Raw genomic sequence first — 19,269 nt, forward strand, 5'->3', positions numbered from 1 at the left:
GAGAAGATGGAGGAACAGGAGCTCTGGTTGGCCATCCCAGCTGCCAGGAAAGCCCAACAGGAGGGACAGAAAGGAGGTCCTACCAGAGTCAGGAATCAGTGGGCTACCTGTCCAGTGAGTCAGGCACAGTCTGGGCAAGGTAATGATACACTGCTCCATTCTGCCCCAACATGGGTCATGGGAGAACAGGTAGAAAATCACTGCTATTTTGGAAACCTCATCCCTGCCCCAGAAGGGGTATGAGGACAAAACTAGATCAGTGCAGTGGAGAGGGAGAAGGGATATGGAAACAAGGGTGGGCCAGCGGAAGCAGACATAGACCATGCTGCAGGTGGGGCAGGGAGGAGAGTCAGGGAGGAGGAAAGCACAGGGACAAGATGGCAGAGTATGCAGAAAGGCAATGCCATGGGCACATTAGCAGAAGCCAGTTAGCCCTCTAATCAGATCTTCCCTGTAAGGGGATGCTCCATTTGTTAACCAACCAGCCTGGGCCCCTGCTTACTTCTTCTGAAGGTGCACAGCCACCTCAGATTTCCGGAAGCCATCCAGATGGTAGAGGCGCGAAGCCAGTTTCCAAGCCACTTGGTCGGGGCTGACCCCATTGGCAACCTTGTCTTTAGCCTCTGGCTTCTGTCCTTCTCCCTGGGGCTCTGTTTGGGACTCGGTGCTTCTAAGATGTCTAAAAAGAGATGGAAGGAGAGGACCTTGAGGATAAAGCTGTAGACCTAGGGCAGACCACTGAAGAATGACAGGCCTAGGTTAGCTCTGCGAACCTAGCAATATTCACGCTGCTAATGAAGGTGCAACATCTAATATCAGTCCCAGGCCAGAGGACTAATCCAGGCCTCTGAGGATGAGTGTGACCCAAGGCCAACTGCCATAGGGAGGACAGCTTCAGGCACAGATTATACCAGCCCTCAAATCACATTTAGATCAAGCCCCGAAGCACCTAGATGGAGCAGTAGATAGAGCAATCAACTTGGAGTCAAGAAGACCTGAGTTCAAATCCATCCTCAGACACTAGCAGTGTGACCCTGGGCAAGTTACTTCATCTCTCTTTGCCTCAGTTTCCTCAACTGTAAGATGGGGATAATAAGAACATCTACCTCACAGAGTTGCTGTGAGGATCAAGTGAGATTATTATTATAAAATACTTAGCACAGTGCCTGGCACATAATAAGCATTATGTAAATGTTAGCTATTATAATTATAATTATTAACTTCTCAGGGCCTTAGTTTCTTCCTCTATAAAATGAGGGTTGGGTTCTCAGATTCCTTTCAGCAGTGAGTCTATAATTCTGCCCCTCTCATGAAGGGAACTCAGCTCTTTCAGGGTCTGAATAATTAATAATAATAGCCAACATTTTCATAATGATTTAAGGTTTGCAAAATGCTTTGCATATATGATCTCATCCAATCCTCACAACAGCCCTGTAAAGTAGGAGCTGCTGTTACTCCTGTTTTACAGATCAGAAAATAGGGATTTAGTGACTTGATCATGAGTCCTGTATGGAACTGATCAGGAAACAGCTGGAGTGAATCTGAGAGGAAGTAAAATCTAGCCCATTCTCCTAAAACCTTAGCTGACAGCGCTCTGACTTTCCATTTGCCTGTGCTCAAAGACATTCAGGAAACGAAAAATAAACAAGCCTGAAGCTCTAGATGTAGGGGCTCCCATCTTTCCAGCTTGTGCTCTTCCTCCTCCTCCTCCTCTTCGCCCCTTCTCTTCTTTCTCCTCCTCCCCCTCTTCTTCCTCCTCCTCCTCCTCTTCCCCCCTTCTCTTCTTCTTCCTCCTCCCCCTCCTCTTCTTCTTCCTCCTCCTCCTCTTCCCCCTTCTCTTCTTCCTCCTCCTCCCCCTCCTCTTCTTCCTCCTCCTCCTCCTCCTCTTCCCTTAGTTCTAGCTCTTCATTATTCCCTAGAAGCCTCCAAGTTTGGGGTGAGTAGCATGGGAGCATATGGACAGGCATGACAGCAAAGAGCCTGGCTCAGCCCCCGGAGGGGGAATGATACAGGGAGCACACAGAGAACTGTCTCCCTTTCCTTCGTATAATTAGACATGTTTTATTTGCATCTATGAAATAACTACAGCTAATGCTTATGGGCTGATTGTTTCTACATAAGCAAAAGAGCCGGCTTCTCTGGCTCCTCTAGGAGAAACCAAGTGGCCCTGGGTCCCGGGGAAGCAGATGATCAAAGGGTATTTAGCATCCAAGTGGGAGGCACAGGATAATTAGGGGAAATGGTTTGGAGGAAGCTGGGTGCCTGGAGAAATTTTTTTTTCCTGGTAACTAAGGGAACTAGGCCCAGACTCAACCAGGAGTAGGAATAGAAGATCAGGAAAGAGATATCAAGGGAGTCAAGGCAGGACAATTCAGCCTGGGCCTCAGATAGCCAAAGGTGAGAAGTGAGAAGAAAATACAGACATCATGGGGGGAAAAGCTGGAGTCAGAAACAAGGAATTTCATTATTTGGTTGTTGTCCTTCGTTCCTGAAGAGGATCAAAATGACAACACTATGTTAGAGTCAAGTTACAGTGTGTCCGACTGTGGCTGAACAGACCCATACGAGCTCGGAAGGCTCTACACCACATGTCGGGCACAAATAGCCCATGTGAACATTTGGGGTAGAATTCTCTAAATTTGTGCAACTTGTGTTTCTTTTGAGCTATTTCAGTTCTGATTTGCTCACAGAGCACAGCACCTTCTCTGACGAGGGCACGCCATGCTGGGTGGTACTGTGCCAGTGTCTCCCACGTCACATAATCAACTCCAAAGTTCTTAACAGAGACTTTAGGAGTGTCCTTGTATCGTATCTTCTGACCACCATGTTCGGCTTGTCCTATGTGAGTTCTCCATAAAACAGTCTTTTAGGGAAGCTTATGTGCGGTACATCTATTTGGAATGATGGACCAATAGGACTTATGTCCTGATCAAACTTTGGTTCTCTACAATAGCAATCTTTGTTGCCCTCAAGAATAATAAGAAATTATAAGGATCATAAGAAAAATAAGATAATGATAAGAAAGGATAAGAAAATGATAATAAAAAAAAGAAAACTACATTAGGTAAGAAAAAAATCTTTCCTATAAACACTTGTGATAAAAAGCAGACATACCAATCCATAAGAAATTGTCACAAATTTGAAAGAATAAGACCCATTTTCTAACAAATAAATGGTCAACAGCTAGTTATCAAAAGAAAAAAAACCTACATTAATAATTAAGGATAAAATTATTCAATCTCTAATAATCAGATGCAAATTAAAGTAGTTCTGAGATGCCATCTTACACAGCAGAGGAGGTGAAAAAAGCTCAGGACAACAAAAAAAAGTGATTAAAAATTATAAATCCAATGTTGGTGAGGCTGTAGAGAAATAGGCACAGAATTTGTAGAGCTGTGAATTGATGCAATCTGTTTGAAAAGCAATACAAAACTATACAATAAAAGCTGCTTTTCATAGCCTTTTGAACTAGTGATCCCACTACTAGGGTTGTGTTATAAGGATTTTAATCGTAGGGAAAAAAAAACTGTTTCTCTTTATACAAGCATCCTTTAGCAGCACCATTTGCAATAGCGCTAGAAACAACCCATATGGGCAGGAATGTCTAGAAAAATTGGGAAATGTAAATGTGATGCAATGTTATTTTATCATAAGAAATGACAAATATGAAGAGCATAGTCAAATGAGAACACATGTAAACTACTTTACAAACCATAAAACACTATATAAACATTAGCTATGATTATTATTACAAAGAAATGTAGGGAGATTTATAAGAAATGACACAGAGTGAGGAAGGCAGGGCCAAAAAGCGTGTACAAACTCTGGAAAGTGAAAGGAGTTGTAACAATAACTAAGTCCAGAAAAAACAAACAAACAACCGCACAGATGAAAAAGCAGGACAGTTGTGATTTTCAATTTCCTTTCACCAAACTGCTACTAATGGAAGTATAAGTTTTGCACACAATCATGTTTGTGGTCACTTATTTTATTCTTTTTGCGTTCAAAAGTTTGTTTTTGTTGATAATTACTAAGATCAAGATAAAATATATAAATTGCAAAGCATTTTTTTGAAAAAAGAAGAAATTTGATCTGAGAATGTGCTTCGTAGAAGGAGATGGGGGTGGGGAGGAGAGGAGGGTGAGGGAAGATATTAGTTTCTGGAGGCCATCTAACCACAGGAAGAGGCCACAAACCTGCAGAAGTTGGGGGTAAAACCAGGAGTCTGAGCACTGGGGAGAGGCAGACAAAGCCCACAGGTGTTGACTGGGATAGGGGAAAGGTCACACTAATTTAGCACCCTTCATTTTGATTCTCTGTGACAAAATGGATTCAGGCATCCTCAAGGGAGAACGAGACAGAAAGAAGAAGGGAGAGACTTCTTTTTTCCCTCCCTTCCTTTTCTTTCCTTCATCCTTCTTTCTTTTTTCCTTTCCTTTCTTCCTTCTTTTGTTTCTTTCCTTCCTTCCTTTCTGAGGTTTCCAATGAATGCTGTGTTCTTGGGATTGTGTTCTCCTATTACCCTATTCCTGTTATTGACTTTTCAGCCCTTCCCTGTTCAGCCCCCGTTTAGAAGCCCAAACAACTTGACATCAAGTCATGGGATCTCAGGGTACAAATTTAGGGACAGGCAGGCCAATGAGGACCACAATCTCCTTACTTAACCTAGCTTGAGGCAGGTTACCACCCCAACTGGGCTCTTAAAAGCCTTGTTGCTTTGGATTTCAAAGCTGGACTTAAAGTCGGGAGGACTCAAATCCTGCCTTGACATCAGCCTCAGTTTCCCCATCTGCAAAATGAGGACGATAATAGTACTTCATAGTATTGTTGAAAGAGTCAAATGAGATGACCTACGTAAAAATGCTTTGTAAACCTTAAAATGCTATGTTGCTATTTATCATTATGGTCATCATCATCGTTATTTTAGGGCTCACAGTCCACCAGCCTATGGTTTCAGCCCCAACCTTTGGGTTACTCAGGCCTCCTTTCCTGGCCACTGATGATCTTTGCAACCACCTAAGCCCCCATTTCAGGGTTCTGTTCTCCCCAAACTCCACCTGTATCATGTTGCCCTTTTCCAGGTCCTTTCTGCTTGATTAGACTTTTCTTTCCAGCTCAGGCTGGGGACTCAGGAGTGGGGGTAGAGGTTGTGCACCGAGCAGTCCTGTCACCTCCCAAGCTGGACTTGAAGTCAGCAGAGCTAGGTTAAATCTCAGCTCTGACCCAGGAAGAGGGGAATGTCACTCATCCTTAATTGTAAAATGAATTTAATCACACACGCACTATGGGCCTCATAAGGTTGTTGTGGGAAAGGGCTTTCTACGTCTTGAAGCACTGTATAAACATGCCTCGTGATGAGTTTCCAGCTGCTCAGTCTGTCCCAGTAACCCTCACTGATTCTTCTTTTGTGTCTCTAATTTTTCACTTAAAAAAGAAAGGGCTATCTCTTAACAGCCACCCAGCTTCCACCCAATTGTTCTGTGATCTGTGCTGTGGTTTCTCATGATTTTATACCTTCTAGACTTTCCAAAAACCCTCCTTTTGCCTCTTCCCCTAGCAGATCCCACATCTGGGTCTTTGGGGGCACTTTTATAGCCCAGTTCATTAGGTCTACCCTTCCCCTTCCCTCTCTCCCCCTCCCATTACTCCATCCTACAGGACAAAACAATATACATCACACACATTATGTACATTATAATTATTCCTTTTAGTCACTCTTACTCCCACACCTCACTGGGGTGGTGATTTTCCCTATACTTACTCTCTGGCATTGAGGGGTGCTGGGCTGACATCCTGCTGGGCCTCCCCAGCCACTTCTGCCTTGATTTCCCCTTGACTCTCCACTGTCTTCTCTGGGGGCAGGGGCTCACTTGTCTTCAGGAAACCAGGATCTGCTTCCTCCTTCTCCAAGGACGAAGGGTAGGAAGCAGCAGCCAGCATTCTACACTCAGGGAAGGCAGTGTCACGGTGAAAACTCCCCTCCAGGGGCTGCGCAGGGCTGGGGGTCGGACTAGGACTAGGGCTGGGGCTGGGGCTGGGGCTGGGGCTGGGGCTGCGGCTGCGGCTGGGGCTGGAGCGAGGACTGAGGCCTCCGACCCCAACTCTCAGGCTGCCAGCCTCCTGAAATGAGGCAGGTGGTGCCCAGGGGCCTGGAGCCAGAAGGTAAGTCGGCTCAGCATTGCTCTCACCTGGGGAAGAAGGCAAAGGTTTGGGTGATCCACCTGATAATGTCTGGAAGATGCTCTCCGCTCTTCCCCCTTCCCTTTTCCCTCTTCCTCTTCCCCTTCCCTCCTTCTTCTTCCCCCTCTCCTTAACCTGCTTTCCCCTTAACTATCTTCCCCTCTCCTTCCCTTTTCCCTCTCTCCTCTCTTCCCTTCTTCTCTTCCCCCTTCCCCTTCTTCTTTTCTCCTCTCTTTCCCTCTTCCCCTTCCCTCCTTCCTCTTTCCCTTCTCCTTAACCTGCTTTCCCCTTAACTGTCTTCCCCTCTCCTTCCCTTTTCCCTCTCTCCTCTCTCCCTTCTTTCCTCCTTCCCTTCTTTTCTTCCCCCTTCCCCTTGCCTTCTTCTTCTATCTTTCCATTTTCCTCTTCCCCCCTTCCCTTCCCCTTATCATCTTCTGCTCCCCTCCCTTTTTCCTCTCTCCTTTTACCCTGCCCCTCCTTTCTTCCCCTCCCCTCTCCTCTCCCTTCTTCTCCTTCCTCTCTTCTTCCTTCCCACTTACCTCCTCTTCCTCAGTCCCCCTTCCATCTCTCCCCTCTCTCTCTTTATTCCTTCTCTCCTTCTTCATGTCCTCCCTTCTCTTCTCACCTTTTCGCATCCCTCTTTTCCCTTTCTTTGCTCTCTTCACCCTTTTCTTTCCTTGTTTTTAGCCCACCTACCCTTTCCTTTCCTTGTTTTTAGCTCACCTACCCTTTCTTCCCCTTAATTTCCTCACTTTTCTCTTTGCCCTCTCTTTCCTTCTTGCCTTCTCATCTCTTGCTCTTACCCTTTCCCTTCCTTTCTCTCTCCCTCTCTTCCTCTCCCTACTTCTCCATCTGAACAACATCAGTACCAACTCCTTAGGCCCTTTGTTTTGACAGCTTGCCTTTAACTGGAGCAACAAGGCATCCAGGGACTGCGAAGCTACTGTCCCTCCATGCAGTTGCTTATGGAGGGAATCAAGGTCCTCCAGGTGTGCCCTTCTTCCCTCTCCCTCTCCCTCCCCATCTCAGGCCACCTTTGGGTCTTGGAGTCGTCCTCACTCCAGCTCAGATCCTAGCCCCCCTAGTCCCAGAGCTGTCCCCCGCCCTTTCCCTGAAGCCAGTTTCCAAGCGACAACTCACCTGGACCTCTCTCCTCGGGGCTGAGCAGTTGCTGGTCCACATTGGAGGGAAACTCTGTGGTCCATTGGTGTGTGTGGCTGTCCTGGACCTAGGGGAGAAAATCCACACTCAGTTCCTTCAAGCTTGGTCATTTATGAGATCATTTAGTCCAATGCCCTCATTTTACAGGGGAGACAACTGAGCTTGGAGGGAAAGTCACACAGCAAGTTCAAGGAGGAGCCAAAATTAGGAGTTGGCTCTCTGGAAACTCAAGTCTCTTTCCACAGCCAATGAAGAAGATCTGGCTGCCAAGCAGAGGTGGCTGACTGGGAGTGGGGAGGAGATCTATGGGGGGGGGAGGGGGCCTTCTTTCTCCCACCCAGAGACTGCAGGGGCAGCACATTCTAGCTCAGGCGGATTGTGGGGCTGGGGGAGCAGAGGAGCACTGAAGTTTCATACCAGAGGGGATGATAACAGACTACAGAGAAGGCAAAACTCTGTCAGTGCATAGCACAGGAAGGTGGCACCTAGCAGGAACTCTAGAAACATGCGCTGAATTGAATGCTTATTTTGTTTCTTTCTTCTTTACCAAGGAGGTTGATCTTCAGCTGGGGAGGAAGACAGGGTTAATGGGAAATGAATAGCTAACATCTACCTATGGGGAGCATTAGAGCAAAGCACTTTATTTACACCTTGCCATATTGATCCCCACAACAACCCCAGGAAGTTGGTGCTGTTAATTACCCCATTTTACAGATTTGGAAATGGAGAGAGGGGCAATGATTTGACCCCAGAGTCACACAGCTAATGAGTGTCTGGGGCAGGATTTGAACTGAGTTCACCCTGACATCCAGGACTGTATCCATGCCACCCCTGTAGCTGCCTCACCCAAGGTAAGTTGGGAAGTGGCAAGAATACATTTCACTGCCCTCCGGTCCCCAGCACTGGACTACAACTATCTTATAACCCTGAACACTTAAAAAAAATGACACCTTGGAATCATAGTTATTGAGTGAGCAAGAGAAATGATAATCACTAAGGTTTAAGTAATGCTTTAAGGTTTGCAAAGCACTTTATATATTTTCTCATTCAATCCAATAGGTGCTATTATTATCCCCATTCTACAGATAAGGAAACTGAGGCTGAGAGAGAAAATAAAATGGTTATATTTGGAAAATGTGGAGAATAGAAAAAAAAAGTCCTAAGAATGAGAAAGGATAAATGTATTTTTTTTGAGTTGGGAAGGAAGAGTGCCTTCTTCAAATTCCAGAATGTAATATTAAAGAGAGGTTTATGAGCACTTAGAGAAATAATGATGACTAAGAGCAAGTGTGGATTTAGCTGTAACAAGTCATACCAGACTAACTTCATTTCCTTTTTTGACAGGATAACTAGACTGGCAAATCAAGGGGATAGCACTGATACTGCACTGTTCACCTGGTCTTTAGAGGGCATTTTTAAAAGTCCTCTATGATTTCCTGGTAGAGCTCTGCTCTGAGGCACAGCTACCTATGAGGCCATTGCCACAGCCCCAGCTACATCCACTTTTAGCTCCAATGGGATGGATGGTAGACACTGACCTTTCTGTTTGGGAGACAAATTCCCAGACTGTGAGGTTGAGTATCTTTCCTTCTCCCTCCCTCCATCTGAGTAGGGTGATTCCAAAAACTGATTCCAAAGTTTATTCTACTCTTTCCTTTTCCAATTTCTGTTTAAATGATTTGAATTTCTTTTGCAAGCTAAGAGAAAAAAAATGATCCATCTAGCTGCTATTGATATCTCTGACCCCCTATTTGTTAGAAGAGCAAAAAGTGTGACTGGCAATGTCCAATATTCCAAAATTGGGGACCAGAGGAGAGAGAGACTATTTCTGTCATGGATGCATTTCACCTCCAATCCTATAACCAGATAGACAAAAAAAAAAGTTATAGAAGTAAAGCTTAGCTCAATCTAAGGAAACACTTCCAAACAACATGAACTGTTCCAAAGTGGAAAGGACTGTCTTGGAAAGTAATGAGTGCCTCATCGATGTAAGTTTTCAAGTAGAGAGGGATGACAACTCATTGTGCATTTTGCAGAGAAGATTCTTCCTTAGGTTTGGGTTCTATTAAATCAGGGGTTCTTAATATGGGGTCCAGAGACCCCCTAAGAAATCTGTGGATAGATTTCAGGGGATCCATGACCTTGAATGGGTAAAACATTTACATCTTCATTTTTACTTATCTCTAATGAAAAATAAGCATTTCCTTTGATTATGAATGTAGACAATAGAGTATCATTCCGAGAAGGAGTCCATCAGCTTCATCAGATGACCAAAGGGGTCTGAGACAAAAGAAAAGGTTAAGAGCCCTTCCAACGGATGGTCTCTGAAGTCCTTTTCCGTGATTTTCGAGTCCAATCCACTCACTCTACAGAAGTGGTACCTTAACCAGAATGAACAGTTAGCCAGTGACCGAGGCAGGATGGATTGCAGCTTTCACTCTGAGTCCGCTATCCTTTTCACTACAACGTGCTGTGGAGGGGAACTATTAGCACCCCCTCCCTCTGGGGTGGTAGGAAACCATCCCTCAGAAGAACCAGACAGACCCCCTTAGAGTAGACTTCATCTCCTTCTGGGGTAAGAAGCCATGAGGGACGCTGGACTCTGCACCGGATTCTGATCAACAAAGAGGTGGTAACTAGAGAGGAAACCATGGCAACCAGATGGCGCAGGGCATAGAATGCATAGTGCTTTCCACTTGGGAACAGTTCATGTTGTTAGGAAGTGTTTCCTTAGATTGAGCTAAGCTTTACTTCTATAACTTTTTGGTCTATATAACCTATCTGGTTATAGGATTGGAGGTGAAATGCATCCACGGCAGAAATATTCTCTCTCTCCTCTAGCCCCCAATTTTGGAATATTGGACATTGCCAGCTACACTTTTTGCCTTATTAACAAAGGAGCCAGGAGGACTCAGATTCAAATTCTGAATTAGACCCATACTAGCTCCATGACCCTGGGCAAATCATCATTTGCCTCATTTGGAAAAAGGGGGTACTAGTAACGGCTCCATCCTAGGGTTGTTTTAAGGTTAAAATGAAATATTTGTATAGTATACATACACACACATATACAAACAGATACACATATATATAATTTGAATAGCACATTCATATAGTACCTCTGTAAATGAGAGCTATACTATTACTAGTTTTGGGGAGGCAATCAGGGTTAGGTGACTAACCCGAGGTCACACAGCTAGTAAGTGTCTGAGGCTGGATTTGAACTCAGGTCCTCTTGACTCTAGGGCCTGTGCTCTATCCATTGTGCCACCCTATTATTACAAGTATGATAAACAATGAGAATCTTAGGAATGGAAAGTGAGGACTTTCCCTTGGGTAATTGTATCATGGGTATCTGGTCTGCATACCTTTAGTTGCACACTCTAAGGAATCTGGAGAGCACACCCTTGTCCTGTGCCTTATCTGCTCCCTGACCTCTCTGTGTTCCTTTGGTTGTGCCCATGGTAGATGGTTCCACTAGGAAACTAGGAAAGGAGCCCTGGGCTTCTGAAGGACAGGAACTCTCCCACACCCCGTCCCCGCCAAGCATGCGTTCCATGTCTCAAAGAGTGAAAGGGCCATGTCCAAGGGCACTATGGATGAGGCAAAGAACCCAGAGGGCCAGGCTCTCCATCTCATCCTCAGATTTCAACTCTTTCCAAGGGTCCCGAAACACCTTAAAGTAAGATGATCCCAATGCTTCTGCAGAAGGTTGCTGGAAAAGAAACTGCTCTAACAAGAAAAGTCTAAGATAGTGTGGTGGGAAGAACATGGGGAATCGGAGGACCTGAGTTCAAATCCTGTCTCTAGCACTTTTTAACTCTGGACCTTAGGCAAGCCACTTGATCCATCTTGGCCTCCATTTCTTCACGTGTAAAATGAAGGCCCTAGATCACGTGAGTTCTAAGGTCCGTTCTGGCTCTGTTTCCTAGAGGCTGGCCCCCAGAGGCCAGTGTTGCTGTTCCTCTTGGCCCCACCCCCTCATGCCAACCAGCTTAGCTCGAGTTCCCATGGGCAGACTCTACCCTTTTTCCAGGCCATTGGCTTCTTCCTTACCGACAAGGTCTCCTCCGCCATCACGGGACCGGAGACGGAGGCAGGCACACTGGGACAATCCTGTTTCGCCCAGGACTGATAATGCAGTTTGTAGGTGGGCACTGGGTACAACAGGTCAGTCTCCCTTTCAGGATCAGCTACCCCAGCCACTGACTTGGGCTTATTCTCTAGGTTCCAAGAGCCCCCTCCTCCCTCAAGCAGGGATGTGTGGGTCCACTGAGTCTCTCGTTCAAGCCTCCCTTGCTCAGTCCTTTCCTCTCCCTCGGATACTAGGAAGCTCCAACAAGGCTCTTCATGAGCACTAGTGACTGAGGTAGGGCTCTCCAGGAAGAGAGGATTGTCAAAGAACAAACTCTCCTCCTCTTCCCCCCACTCCACAGGAGAGCCGAGGGGCTGGTCCTGGGGAAACTCTCGGGGCTCCTCCTCCGGCCCACTGCTGTCTTCCTCAGAGTCCGCCGCCATGTGCGACAACCTGGGGCCAATGCCCTGGTCTTGGGAATCTTGCCCACGTGGGGAGAAGCTTGGGAGCTCCATGGGGGAAGGTATGCAGCGCCTTAGCTCTTCTCGGAGCGCATCTGTCTTTTCCAGCTCTTCTTCCAGGTCAAGGACGCACATCTGGGCCTGGAGGATGCCAGCCCAGAACATGACCTGGGGGGAGTTGTTCCGGGTGTCTCTCCCCGAGTGACAGCGTTCTCTTGGAGAACTGGGTGAGGCATCCCTATTTGATCTAAGGTAGCATTCTGCAAGAGGTAACACCTGTGAGCTGTTGTTAGCACCCAGGATTCTGGGAACATCTTGGTTTGCTGGATCAAAAACCCAGGTTTGGTCTGTGCAAGGTCCAGGAACCTCTGTCGGCTCATAGACTCCCCTTGGGGGGTCTCCAGAGACTGGCTGAAGATCCTCCCCCAAGTGGGGCAGGTGATAACCCATGGACTCAGGATGACTGGGGAGCCCTTGGTCATCCATCATCCCAGACAGTGTAGCAGCAGGCTGGGAACCTCCTGCCTCCTCTGCCTACAATCCCATTGTCTTTGCTGAGAGCAGGGCAGGTCAGAGAAGTCCTGGGATGCACATGCGTCTACCCTGTGAAGCCAAAGCAAACTCCAGTTAGTGAACTCTGGGTTAGATCCAACAAAGCCTCCAAGGAAAATCACACCCCTGAGGGGGCTCAGAAGAAAACAGAAAAGTGTGGGGTAGCTCAAGCCCAAGCCTGGCATGCTCCCTGGGGTAGGAGGCAGAAGGCAGGTCAGCTTCCAAGGAAGGCTAAAGAACCATTTGGGGTGTGTGTGTGTGTGTGTGTGTGTGTGTGTGTGTGTGTGTGTGTGTGAATGGTCAGGCCCAGGTTAAATGAGAGGGTGCCTCCGACTGGAATTTGGCCTGCCTTCCAGAAAATCCTGTGTATTTTCTTCCATGTATCCTGTATATAACTTGTTTGTGCCTAGTTATTTCATGCTGTCTTCCTCACTAGAGTGTAAGCTCACTGAGGGCAGGGACCCTCTTTTGCCTTTCTTGTGTCCTCAGCCCTAGCACAATGCTTAGCACATAGTAGGCGCTTAGTAAATGTTTGTTGACTGACTTCATGGAATCAGAATCTGAGAATAAGAAGGGACCTTGGAAATGACGTATTCCAACCTTCCATCCATTTCAGGCAAGAACTCTCTGAGCAGCCCCTAATCAGGGGACACTAGACTTTTTATGCAAAGTCCACCCGTCCAAGCAGACCAGAATTTGTCGGCCTGAGGAGGCACTTCCAGAAGACGGCCACCAGGTGGCAGGCAGGAGCTGAAAGAAGACAGGTGGCCTCATGAGGACTCCCAGACCCAGAGTTACAAAGGACCTTAGATACCTCCTCACTCAACCTGGTCATTTCTACAGTTGAGGAAACTGAGACCCGGGAAAGTCAGGTGACTTCACCACGATCATACAGGCAGTTGGTGTAAAAGGTGGGATTTGAACCCAGGCCCTTTGATTCCAGGCCCAGCGCTCTCTGCAGGGAGAAGAAGCTGGGAAGACTAAGTGGACCAGAGCCCGGTCAAGACCCCTGAATCCCGGGGTCCTGTCACCAGCTCTGCCTCAGTCGCCTCCTTGCATAGTGAAAAGAGCCTGCTTTGCTCACTGCTGCCCCCGAGCAAAGTCAATGTGGAGACCCTTTGGGCTAAATTGAATGTGTGACAGTATCTGTGCCCCAACATAACATGACTTGCCCAAGGTCACCTTGTCCTGGCTTAAAGTAAGTGGACATAAACATCTGGATAATATTCCCAGGGCCTCAAGGCCATCAGTGGCCCTCTAGGTCCTCGAGTGCGACAGCCGCAGGTTCTCTACCCTGGTCAGGTCTATAGAAGGAGGGGGCTGGACTTGACCCTTCCTGCTCTAAATCGACCGTCCCATTCACTTGATCTGGCTAAGCCTCAGTTTCCCTACCAGTAAAATGGGGATAATAACCCCTCGCAGCACCTACCTCCCAGGGTTGCTGGGGGGGCTCAGCTGAGATGAAAAAGCCTCGGCAAATCTCAAAGCGTCATGGAAACACGAGGCCACGAAGACTTTTTGACCCTGGTCCTTCCTGAGCCGTCTGAGGAAGCCCAGAGCTAAGAAAGAGATTCCTGACCTGAGCAAGACTGGCGGCTACGGCCCCACCGGCCCAGGTGGACAGACCTCAGTCCCGGAGGAGAAGGGGCCTCAGCTTTCCATGGGGCCTTCAGGTGTGCAAAGAGCTTTCTTTACATATATTAATTTATTTGAGCCTTAGAGCAATCCCTGCGAGGTAGGTGCTATGCCCGTTGTATAGACGAGGAAGTCAAGCCTGAAAGATGTATGTAACTTGTTTAGTGCAAGTTATGTGACTTGCATAGATGAGAATTAGCTGAGGCAGGATTTGAATTCAGGTCTTCCTGCACTCTATTCACTCAGTGGGTTCCCTGTATCAAAGACCTCACTCAGCCCTCAGGCTTTATTGAGAATCATTCCCTGTCCATGTGAGGCCTCATTCACTCAGTCCTGGAAACTTCCAGTTCCCTCCGACAAAGAACCCCATGATTTCTCCAGGCCCAGCCGAGGCTGGTGACTCAGGGGCTGGTTTCGCCTGTCCCATTCAGGCGCAAGCCGGAGGAAATGAATCGGAGAAGTCCCTGAGGCGGGGGAGAGACTCTGGACCCACGCTCCAGCAGGACAGGGAGCCCGCCTTCCTGGGTGCAGGGACAGGCAAAGGAAGAAGACATCGCATGGTGGTCAGACCTCTGCCCCCAGAGATAGAGACATCTCCCAGGAGGCCCCACATCCTGCCAGGAAGGAAGAAAGATTGTCGTTCATGCAAATACAGCCATTGAGAGAGAGACAGAGACAGAGAGGGGAGGGAGGAGGAGGGAAAAGATGGGGGGGAGGGGGAGAGAGATGGAGGGGGGGCATAGAAACAGAAACAGAGGGGGGAAGGAGGAGAGGGAAGGAGGAGGGGGAAAAGAGTCAGAGAGAGAGAGAGAGACAGACAGACAGAGACACAGGGGGAGGGAGGGAGGAGAAAGAGACAGAGACAGAGAAGGGAAGGAGGAGGGAGGGGAGAGAGATAGAGGGGGGAGGGAGGAGGAGGGGAGGAGGGGGAAGACAGTCAGAGACAGAGACAGAGACAGAGACAGAGACAGAGGGGGAGGTGAGGAGAGAGAGAGACAGAGACAGAGGGGGAGGGAGAGAGGAGAGAGAGACAGAGGCAGAGAGAGGAGGGAGGGGGAGTGAGAAAAGGAGAGGGAGGGAGAGAGAGAGAAAAGTCTTCGAGGGGGAGAGTTCCTTGGGTATGTTTGGAGAGGACTTCCCCCCTCAAAGCCCTGATTGCCAAATCTGAAGGTCGAATGCCAAGGTCAAAAAGAAAGATGGAAGAGGAAGGAGGGGGAAGAAGAGGAGAAAGAAAAGGGAGAGGAGGAAGAGGAGGACAACGTGTCCAGCCACCTGCCAGCCGCGGGGGTCTCCTTAGAGGCTGGCTGTGTTTTGTTTCCTCTCTCTAACCCCGGAGTTTCCCCCCAGGTTGTTGCATGGGAGAGCGCACCAAGCAAGCCCCCCCCTCCCACCCCAAGCCCAGAAGCTCCCTACCTCTCCTTCCTTGTTCTCACTCTGCTGGGGGCAGCCGGCACTGGAGGGGCTGCCACGCCCTTAACCCCACCCCAAAACACTGTACCTAACTAATAACGATGAAACCAATAGTAACAAGAACATTTATGTAGCGCTTTAAGCTTTACAAGGCACTTTAAATACAGTATTTCACTTGAAACTCACAACCACCTTGTGACCAAGGTGCTCTTATTTCTCCCATTTTGCAGATGAGGAAACTGAGGCAGAGAGAAGTTGTGTGACTTGCCCAGGGTTACGCTGCTAGTAAGTATATGAGGCAGGATTTGAACTTATTCTTTCTCACTCCTCTGGGCTCCCTAGGGGCCACTGTGCAGACTCATCCCCATCTACCTTCTTCTCTCCTTCCCCTTCCCTCTCAAAACATCTGATGCCATGATGGAAAAAGCAATTGATCTCTCTACAATACATCTGGCATTTGGGTCCTCTTGAGTCCAGAGGTTTTTTATCCTTTTCTTTGTGTCCTGGACCCGGCGGGCAACCTGGTGAGACTGAGGAAGCCCTCCTAGAATCCTGTTTTTAAATGCATAAAATGTAACATTACTGAGTCATTTCAGTCATGTCTGACTTCACGATCACATCTGGGGTTTTCTTGGCAGGGATATTGGAGTGATTTCCCATTTCCTTCTTCAGCTTATTTTATGGATGAAGAAACTGAGGCAAACAGGGGTGAGTGACTTGCCCAGGGTCACACAGTCTCTGAGGCTGGATTTGAACTCAGGTCTTCCTGATTCCAGGCCAAGCGCTCTATCTACTGTGCAACTTAGCTGCCCTGTAAAATCTAATGTATAAGATTATAAAGGAAACCAATGATAGTGAAATAGTTACGAAAACATATGTGTGTGAGTGTGTGTGTGTATATATATATATGTATATATATATATATATATATATATATATATATATATATATGAACAAAATGAGTATGTTAAGTATTAGAGCAGGGTTCTTAAACTGGGTGCTATAAACCTGTGTTATATATATATCTGTGTATATACACATATATTTCACATATATGTTATATGCATATATTACACATAACATTATATAAGATACATGTATATACCACACATGTATATGTTGCAAGTATATAACATGCAACATATATGTTTGTGTATATGCATTTATATAATGCATTACACATGTGAGATATATGTATATGCATGTATTCTCTCTTTGTCTCTTTCTCACAAGCTGATAGCAACAAAGTTAAGAGCACTGCTCTAACTATATCGCTCTAATTATATAGCTGATCTCCCAATTATCTCTCACCTGAACTCCTCATAATAGCCCCAACTGGTGTCCCTGCTTCAAATATCTCTGCCCAAAATCTTCCTAAGGCACAGGTAGGAGAAAGGAAGGAGAAGGAAACGGTATTTATAAAGCACCTACTATGTGCCAGGCACTGGGTTAAATATTTCTTTAAAAAAAAACAAATATAATCTCTTTTGATCTTCATAACAACTCTAGGGGGTAAGCGCTGTTATTAACTCCAGTTTACAAATGAGGAAACTGAGGCAAGCAGAAGTGAAGTGACTTGCCCAGGGTCACACAGCTAGTAAGTATCTGAGGCTGGATTTGAACTCAGGTCTTGCTGATTTCAGAACCAGCGCTATCACGTGTCCCCGGCTGCCTCTAATGATCATGACCACTTCACACTCTAAAGACTGGTGGCTTTCTGTTTCCCTTGGGATAAAATACAATTTCTTTAGCTTGGCATTCGTAGCCTTTTACAATCAGGTTCCTACATATCTTTCCAGCTTTATCATACAACATTCTTCTTTACATATTCCGCATTCCAGCTGAACTGGACCATGCATGTTTTTGCAAATTTGACATCTACTACTGCCTCCTGAGCCTGGAAAGAATTCCCTCCTTGAGGGCAGGGGTGGGTTTTTTTTTTAATTTTCCTTTGTGTCCCCAGAGCACAGCACCCAGTACTTAGTAAGTGAGGGCTTAATATGTGCTTAATGATGGGCTGATTGACTGACACGTATAGAGGCTTCGCACTCTGCTCCCTCCCTCCCGCTCCTCCTTCCCCATCCCAGTAGAACAAACGTTATACGGATGAGGACTTTCATTCCTCCTCACCCCATCATCAGCTCTTTAGCACACTGGTTGAATTTTGCTGCTGTTGAGTGGAAAGCAGACCAGGTTGTCTCAGGAAGCCCTCTCTCATCTGTTAATGGCTTCCCCAAGCCTCTCAAAGCACCAGGTAAACACGCCTTGCTTTTCAAGCTATAATGGGCGCCCTTGCCGTCTGAGGAAGGGGCACTAGGCAGACGGATTTCCCAGATGCAATGATACAGTACGATCGTGGGTCACTTCCTGACAACTAGGGAGGTCACAGCCTCTAATGCAGACACGCTGCTCCTAACCTGCTGAAGACCCTGTTTCGGGAGCCTGTCGGCCTTCGTGGACTTGGAACCCCCATTGCCCATCTCACGTGGTTCTTTGTCCACCAGCCCCGGTCTTGCCCGTGGGGCTGCCCTTGACCCTCATGCTCTGGATTGTTGAGTGTTCTGGTCTCAGCGGCCTAAGGGAGAGCTCCTGGGGGGCTAAGCTTCGGCCATTGCTTCCCTCGATCTTTCCTTTGAACTCCTTTGGATTTCTTTGCAGGTGGGGCAAGGTGCTTCAGCCTGTTTATAACCAAGAGGGTCATGGTGGTGATGGAGGAGGAGGGCCTTTCTTTCCATCACAGAACCCTGGATGCTTGGCTACGAGCCAGTACTCGGTGAGCACAGGAGAAGTGCTGTCTGTGATGTAGGCCGGAAGGAGTGGGGTGAGGGCTGGGAGGATGTGGGGGATGCTCTTAGTGCAGGGTGAGATACCGAGTAGGCATTCACGAAATACCTGCTAACCGATTGATTGTTTAATCATCACATAATTAGCTTTTCATCTTCTCCTAGCTGGGCTTTCTCACAAAATCATAGATTTAGAAATGGAAGGGACCTTAGAGGTCATTAAGTCCAGCCCTTTATTTTAGAGATGAGTAAACTGAGGCCCAGAGACAAAAAGACTCGCCTGGATCACATAGGTAGTTAGTATCCAAGGCAGGATTTGAACCCAGGTCTCCCTGATTCCAAGGCCAGAGTACTACCCACCCACCCATCTCAAGAACATCTCCCATAGGACTCTTTCCATATCCTTGATCTGAGGTCCCTTGTCCCATCCCAGGCCCTTCCCAGTGCTAAAAGTGGATTCACATCACTCACCCCTCCAGGACTGAGAGAAAGAGTAAGTTGGCCTGGACCTCCTCAGGGATCAGCTCCAACCTCCGTGGCCTGCCTGGTGAATGGGGCAGCGCTAGCTAGCTTCCGCCTTCCGCCTTTCAGCTCCTAGTCACCTCCCCCATGGTTCCCCCAAGAGCTCCCCTGTTCACACACTTCCTGCCCACAAGATGTAGCTTTGCCCAAAGATGGCCCAAGCTGCCTCCTCTTCCCCTTTCTCCCTCTTGGCCCTCCCTGCTCTGCCCAATGGCTGCCCACCTGCCCCTACACCAGGCTCAGATTTAGGGCCAGGCCCTGTCCTTCCCTGGTTTTCACTGGGGTTGGGGTTGGCAGGGAGGCAGGAGACAGTCACCACCCTCCCTCCCTGCTCTGTGGCTCTCAGTCATTTCTATGTCATCTCTGTTCCTCCACCTCTTATGCTTCTCTGGGGGACCGAAGCAGTTGATGGAGGGGGGTTGGGTGCCCATTTTCTCTGCTTTCCCACCCTGGAGTCCAGCATGCATATGCTTGAAGCATGTGCTTGTAA

The 19,269-nt window shown here is 47.5% G+C and overlaps 1 protein-coding gene across 3 annotated transcripts in view; it reads right to left on the reverse strand.

Moving 5' to 3' along the window:
- The window catches only part of PSD4 (pleckstrin and Sec7 domain containing 4), a 30,612-nt gene extending 11,774 nt beyond the window's left edge, over positions 1–18,838 (reverse strand). Inside the window, exons 1-6 of one of the 3 annotated variants that reach the window (XM_078149330.1) lie at positions 18,729–18,838; positions 11,398–12,480; positions 7,321–7,408; positions 6,088–6,188; positions 5,762–6,045; positions 503–679 (exon numbers count right to left, since the gene is read on the reverse strand). In XM_078149330.1, the coding sequence (XP_078005456.1) occupies positions 503–679; positions 5,762–6,045; positions 6,088–6,188; positions 7,321–7,408; positions 11,398–12,366 (1,619 nt within the window). In that variant the 5' untranslated portion in view covers positions 12,367–12,480; positions 18,729–18,838. Of the gene's footprint in view, positions 1–502; positions 680–5,761; positions 6,189–7,320; positions 7,409–11,397; positions 12,481–13,029; positions 14,679–18,728 lie in introns of all 3 variants that reach the window. The other 2 variants (XM_078149329.1, XM_020963661.2) reach the window with 2 other exon arrangements.
- Positions 18,839–19,269: the final 431 nt, after the last annotated feature.

This window comes from Phascolarctos cinereus, unplaced genomic scaffold (genome assembly GCF_003287225.1).
Source record: "Phascolarctos cinereus isolate Bilbo 61053 unplaced genomic scaffold, phaCin_HiC Scaffold_2;HRSCAF=192, whole genome shotgun sequence".
Classification (NCBI taxonomy): Eukaryota; Metazoa; Chordata; class Mammalia; order Diprotodontia; family Phascolarctidae; genus Phascolarctos; species Phascolarctos cinereus.